This window comes from Citrus clementina, unplaced genomic scaffold (genome assembly GCF_000493195.1).
Source record: "Citrus clementina cultivar Clemenules unplaced genomic scaffold, Citrus_clementina_v1.0 scaffold_9, whole genome shotgun sequence".
NCBI classification, from domain to species: Eukaryota; Viridiplantae; Streptophyta; class Magnoliopsida; order Sapindales; family Rutaceae; genus Citrus; species Citrus x clementina.
This window is the reverse complement of record NW_006261964.1, coordinates 28,236,945-28,244,287: the sequence shown is the minus strand read 5'-3', so window position 1 is coordinate 28,244,287 and position 7,343 is coordinate 28,236,945. Positions and strand designations below refer to the sequence as shown.

At 32.8% G+C, this 7,343-nt stretch overlaps 1 protein-coding gene across 1 annotated transcript; it reads right to left on the bottom strand.

Annotated features, from left to right (window-relative positions):
• Window positions 1–1,000: 1,000 nt before the first annotated feature.
• Window positions 1,001–2,441, bottom strand: LOC18033380 (PTI1-like tyrosine-protein kinase At3g15890). The gene is made up of 4 exons (XM_024188596.1): window positions 2,383–2,441; window positions 2,142–2,289; window positions 1,775–2,037; window positions 1,001–1,628 (listed from the first exon to the last, which is right to left on the bottom strand). Exons 1-4 carry the CDS (start codon window positions 2,439–2,441, stop codon window positions 1,001–1,003), a joined length of 1,098 nt encoding a protein of 365 aa, XP_024044364.1.
• Window positions 2,442–7,343: the final 4,902 nt, after the last annotated feature.

The following is a 7,343-nucleotide window of genomic DNA, read 5'->3' as shown; positions in this document are numbered from 1 at the left end:
TAATTGTTTTTAATCTAAATATAGCATTACCGGTAAATTACAAATCAAAATTGAAACACTACTTGGCCCAACTCGAAGTAATCGATTCCAAAACTGAGTGCAGCTGAAAGCACCTCAATTATGATTTGTATATACAACTTTTCTAAAGGAGTACATACAACTCTTAAAGCCCAATACGAGTTTGATTAATTCGGCCCGCATTGGTATACATGGCCAGCATCATACGGAAGATTAGACCACAATCATCAAATCGTGTTTCAGAGCCATGATTTCGTCTTCGTATTTTAATTTCTATCGCAAAATGATTTATTGCTGATGGTATCTTAATCATTGGTTGGATGCGTCGAGCTTAATGAATGTCCCGCTGCTGAAGCATTTTCTGATTCAATAGTGTATGACTTGTTTTGAGCATAACTCTCACGTTAAGAATGAACCTATAAATCTTTGTGTTTGTTATATTCTTTTTAATTTATTGATTCCGTAGTAAATACTTGGGTGATTAATGCTTAATCAACATTTTATGCCACCATAAAGCTATTGCTGCAATGAGTGAAAGACAAAACTGATTTGATGAGTAGAGGAAAGTTATTTCAATTTTATGTAGAAGAATTTGGGAATTAAATGAGGTTTTAAATATTTAATAGTATCTATTTGAATATGGACTATGATGCCACAAAAATAGGGTTTAAGAAGATCCCACTCTTCGCTCAAACATTGACGACAAACCACAGTCTAGCTGCAGATTTTTTAAAGAAATTTTTGCCGTATATATACAAAAGAAGACAATGTTAATAATTTCTATGAGGAGACAAAATCTTTTAATACGAACAATTAACAAAATAAGGAGAAAATTAACACTAAAGTGCAACAAAAAACATGGACAAAAAAATTGGTGCGATGAAGCTTGGAACATTATATTTTTCTATTAGCCTTCTTGAACTCACAATGACATTACAAATTCACAAGCGCAAATTTTAAAAAACAATATAAAAATCAACATTTAATTCATAAATCCTGCGACTCTTCTTATATTGGATTGTTCCATTTTAAAGTACCTTTCTTCAAAATCAGTATCATTATCGTCGTTATCTTCGTCGTCTTCACCAGCAACATCTTTAACATCCTTTGTCCTCCTCCCTAAGCCACCCTTAAGCCAATCAACTACGTCAGTCATCGTCGGCCGGTTCTCCGGATTGCTGTCAGTGCATCTCAACGCGATCAACACCATTGATTTAAGCTGATCACGGTTAAATTTACCCTTCAATCTAGGATCAGCAATATGTTCAAATGCACCCTTTTGGACATAGGGAGTGACCCATTGCACAATGTCACGTTTCACTCCACCAGGGAGTTTTTCTAGTGGCTTTTTTGCACTAATTAGTTCTAAAAGTAACACTCCAAAGCTATAAACATCACAACTATCTGAAACTTTGCCCCACATAGCGTATTCGGGTGCCAAATATCCGAGAGTCCCTTTTACTCTAGTGGTCATATGAGTAACACCATCTGGTATCAGCTTTGCAAATCCAAAATCAGCAACTTTTGCTTCAAAATCTGTATCTAAGAGCACATTACTTGCCTTTATATCTCTGTGAATTATATGAGGGTTTGCCTCGTGGTGCAAGTACCTTCATAAGAAATATGGACAAACCCTAAGTATGTTGTAACATTAAGATTAAAAGTGTCAAATAAATAAATTATTGTAGAAGTTCATAAGCCTAACGTATATTGAGAAGCTAACTCGTAAGTTGAGAGAGAGCAATGTTTTACTTACGCGATTCCCTCAGCAGAGCCGATGGCGATGCTCACACGGCGATGCCAGTCAAGTAAGCAATCAGGAGCCAGTCGGCCATGCAAATGAGTGATTAAACTGTGATTAGGCATGTAATCATAGACTATAAGGCGTTCATCGCCACCGGCGTAAAATCCCCTTAATCCCAACAAATTCCTGTGCCTCACTCTACCTAGTATCTCCACTTCTACCGCAAATTCCATCTCAGCCTTTGCGTTCAACGTCTTCAATCTTTTCACTGCTATCTGAAGATCAATTAACTCAATTTAAGTTAGCTATTAATTTTAATTTAAAAAGAAAAAAAAAGACCCTTTTGATTAATTAACACAAATATAGACATCATCATTGCCTCGTCGCCTTTACTTGTACGGCCCCAGTAAACACTTCCAAATCCTCCCTCGCCAATTTTGTTATCATTGTGAAAGTCATTTGTTGCATGAAGAAGCTCTTTCAGAGAGTATAATTCCCATGGGTAATCCTTGCTATGCTTGTATGTACTATAAAATAAAATTGGAGAAAAAAATAAATAAGTTGGAAAAAAAATTGCAAACGTTAATTTTTGTTTTTAATTAAAAAAATAAAATACACACTTGATCATCTCCTGTTTCTCTACGGAGAAGCAACAAAAGCATGAGAATTTCCAAACCATTGTTGATGTTCTGTATGAACACTGCAGGTGAGGCAAGAAGAAAGCAAATATTTCGATGATTTTGAAGCTATAAAATAAAATTAAATTAAAGAATGAAATGGTGAAGACAAAATGTAGCTTAGGAAGTCAAGTAGTATGTGCATTATAATCCTTTCAAGTACATGTAATTTAGCCCTTGTCGGCATTTGCTGACCTAGCTTCCCATTGGTAATGTCATAGTTTATTTTTCTGTTGAACATTCGTCGGTATTATTTTAATTAGCTGGTACGTATATATGATAATTTTGATTTAATTATACTCCAATTTGAATTGAAAGTGACACCACCGATTCTAAAAAGAGCTTGACGAGTTGATTCGACAAACCCATCAATCTCGACGGTTCATTTGATTGACCAATCTCTCTAATATAATAATCGTATAAGCATATGATTTTTTTTTTTTAAATTGGTTTGAAACAGCTGAGAAAATGTCATGTGTTAGGGACAATTAGCCGTATTCGAACGTGGAATTATTCTTTTTAACTTAGAAACTTAAGGGAAGAACAGTTTTGCGTATTCAGGCTGCAATAGGGGCTGTATATAGTAAATTACACTAGAAAGAGCATAATAATGCTGTCATTTTGATGCTACGGTAATAGGGGTGTTCGCGGATCGAATTTTACGGATTATAATTTTTCAATCCAATCCAATCCACGGATTGATAAAATTCAATCCAAATCAAATCCATACATCTGCGGATTGGATGCGGATTTGACTCAATTCATATCCAATCCATAAGTCTGCGGATCGGATGCCAATTTGACTCAATCCATATGCAATCCACCATTTTGCGCATTAGTTTTCGAATTAAAAATTTTTAGTTTTCTCCAACTAATGAAATAAAAAAATCTAATATAAAAATAATTTTGCTACCAATTAAATTTAGAATTGAATAAAATTTAAATAAATTAATTGTTTAAATAAAGCTAAAATAATACATTTAAAGTTTCAAAATATAACACATCGAGACTAATTATTTAAATAAAGCTACAATAATACGTTCATAGTTTCAAAATATAACACACCAAGCTTAATTGTTCAAATAAAGCCACAATTAATTGAAATGACGAAGTTTCGGAAACCAAACACAGTCTGATCCTTCACCAGGGCTGTTGCGCCTGTCGAAAAATGGTGATTACGGAGCCTTCCACGATGGGAACTAGGAGAAGTCGTACAGATGGCGATCTTGAAGGTTGTGATAGTGAAATTGTTCAGCTGGAACCAGTGAATGTGAAGTGGTTCGATGGAATGAGGAAAGAAGATGGCTTGCTCTCGCCGGAATCGCGCGGCCGATGTCCTTTAAATCCGTGTCGAGAGTGTATCCAACCAGTATTGACTGTTACTAGTGTGTGTGACGGCGGGGGAGCTTAGGGTTTTTTGTTTGTAAATTGTTGGTGACTTGGCGTTATATTACTTTGCTTTTACTAGTCCGTGTGACTTTGTTTTTATTTTGTTTTATAATTTTTACAAGTTATATTTGTATATTTAATTATTTTTTATTTTTTATTATTATTGGGTAATGGTTAAGATATGTTATAGTGCTTAGTAACTATGCAATGTCACATTTATAATTTTTTTAATTAAATTTATAATAATTTTTAATTATATATATATATATTTTGCGGATTCACAGATTTCTGCCGATTTACAGAAGTAAATCCATATCCAATCCATCGACTGCGGATTTTTAAATTTTCAATCTATATCCAATCCACCAATCCACGGATTGGATTTATACGGATCAGATTCAGCGGATTGAACGGATCGGATTGGATTCTGAACACCCATATATGGTAATGGGATAAGGATTTTCTCTTAATTTTTTTTCCTATGCTCTTTTAGTAAAATGAATAATTAAGATTGAATCTTAAATTTTGATGTTGACAATTAGGTCAGTTTATTAAATTTTATTTATAATTAGGGGCAGAGACAACATATTGATTGACTGGGGGCTTGGAGATAGGAAGAGTTATGCGCCAAGACACTACATTTTTTACTTTTACGTATGCAGAAAAAAAAATTTAAAAATTTTCTATGGGTGCAAGACTAATGGTGGAATTGGCAAATGTAAGATTAATAAAAAAAAATTATTGAACTTGTGGGTTATTTAAAAAATTAAATTAATATTAATATTTACTGGCTTGATTTTAGTTTGGAAAGCCAACTCTTTTAATTTGAATGTAAAATTCTTGGGGGTGAGAATTTAAATGTAAATATATAGGGGACTTGAGTATAAATATGAAAGGAGTTTTTTTTTTTTTTTTTTCAGTGGGACTTGAGTCCCCACTAGTCCAACAAATCCGCCCCTGTTTATAATTAAACTGATTTTTTTCCTAAACTTAGAACACTGAAAGAGACTACAGGAAAAAAAAAAGAAAAAAGACTAGGACGCCCTTCAATCTTGTTACTTCTGTTTTGTTCCAGATTACTAAGTAAATAAACCCAACCTTGACCTGAAGGGAAGTACTAACGAAATCTCGAGACAAATGAATTGAAGGGAAAATAGAAATGTGGGGCTTTAAGGCCCATTAATAAGTTTATTAAGATGTATGGCCTATTAATTTGATTATTAGGTCTTGCACGCTTGGATTTTATAATGGGTAGCTATAATATCCTCTTTTTATTGGCCAAACAATGCCAAAAAATTAACAATAATGGGTATTAAAATAATTTAAATTTTCTGTCAACTTTCTACTTTGATGCCAAAATTAAAAGTTGTATTCCTCCCACTTACTTATGTTTACTACTTACGCAACAACTTTATGCTAACAGTCAAAAGTTACATACTACCCACATGCAATTGTTTGTCACTTTGAATTATTTGCCACATGCATGCACATGTTCAACAATTATAAAAGTTTATTGTTTTTTTAAACATTTAGAAGTAGATCATGTATGTTTTGAATTAAAATAAATGTAAGCGCTACAAAAGAATGTAAGACTTATATATGTAATATATGTTTGCTACAAATGATTTTCAACTCCTAAATCTGATTTTGTCATTTGCAACGGAAATTCTTATGTTAACTCACTATGATATTAATGAAATTATCTAATAATTTTTTTTACACATGAATGTTAATTTTACAATGAGAAAAGGGCACCAATACCCTCTTAAATTGAATAAATGATCACAAATACTCTCTTATTTTCATAATTGGTCGTATAGACTTCTATTTAAAATAGAAATACTCTTATAATTTTTTCAGATAGAAAGTTTGTGTGTCCTAAAAGAGATATGTGTAATCATTTCTAAAAAATATGAGGTCTCCATGATAGGAGTGTCAATGTATTTTTCCCTTTCACAATTGATCAATCATACTAATGACAACAATTTCGAAAAAAAGAAATTAAAATTCATGGTCAAATTTTATTTCCTTTAAAACCGTTGTATACTAGTCTTTATCTAAGTTTTGACATAATTAAGCAGATGAGAAGGTGGAGGAGGAGTGAACAGAAAATAGACAGGATCGAGGTTGATTAACGAAAGTAACTCATATTTCAAACAAAAAGCTCGTTAATAACATAGCCAAAAAAACCCGATTGGTTGAAGTTCAAACGTTCATATAAAATATTCAGCATGAGTGAGCAGGCCCATCTGATAAAGTTACCTGAAATGCTCACCTCAGAAGAAGTAAAAGAACCTAAAATTATTAAAACGTAGTAGTGGCAGCAGGCATTATATTTAGAGATCGAAGATCATAAGATATATAGCTTGCAATAATTCCATTAATTTGGTTTCTTCCTGAGGTCTTGTAACTTGATCTCAAATAAAGTGAACATCACTAAATATTAGCCAAACAATCTAGGCTTTTTGGCTACGATCAAGTGAAGTGTTCACCATGAGAAACATATTCTAATCGTCAATTAAACCATCTCCGTTAATCCAACCCCACCTTGTTTTACTAAATTATTTGGCATCCGGTATCCCTGTTCTTATTACGCTACAAGGCCTGTTTGGTATGTCAGATAACTCTTGCGATTGGATTATTTTTGTCTAATTCCAAGCTTGTCCCATGTTAGAATGTCCAAGGGTTACTCTGCATGAGTGCAAAAAGACCAAAAAAAAAAGGTGTCACAAAAACAATGACACTTACCTTCAATATAACAAGAACTCAAATAAAATCAAAGTCTGTTATAAATAGAAGCCCCCCATCCTTTTTCAAAGGTAAGCCAAAATTACTCAAGAGGGAAAATGCTAAACTTCTCTCTAAATTTTCCCAATCTACACATTATCCCTCTAAAAAATTGATAATTGACTTGATATCAGAAGATATACACCGACAAAGTGGATCCTGTAATTGTTTTTTATATGTTTGTAGAGTTTTATTTAACTAGGATTATCTTCATCACCTAGAGAGAAGGACGTCGCCTAGGGGAAATTTTAAGAGGATTACAATTAAACTTGAAAATTAATAGTACAACATGAGAAGCCCATGTTGAGAGTTTAACATAATTTGATCTAATAAAGTGGAAACTCAAGCCTAATTCCAAGAGGGCTATTCTATGTTGAAATCATCATTTGATAAGTTGGTACAAAATTTACAACCACAGATACCATACCTATACATGATTCATATTATAAGATTATATTTAAATCTAACATTTGAGTGACACATAGTATGCAACTTAAGTTAATTTTCAATGTTGAATTGCATTGATTTTATACTGGTGATATCAATAGGAAAAATAAACCAATACAAATCGTGAAACTATATTATATAACAATGAATCGAAAGGTAAGTGAGCTAAATTTAATGCTTCGAAACGTCTTGATTAAAAAATGCACTACATAAATTTTCCCCCTAACTCTTACAATAATGCAGCAACCACTTATCCTACAGAAATTAACCAAAGCTGTTGA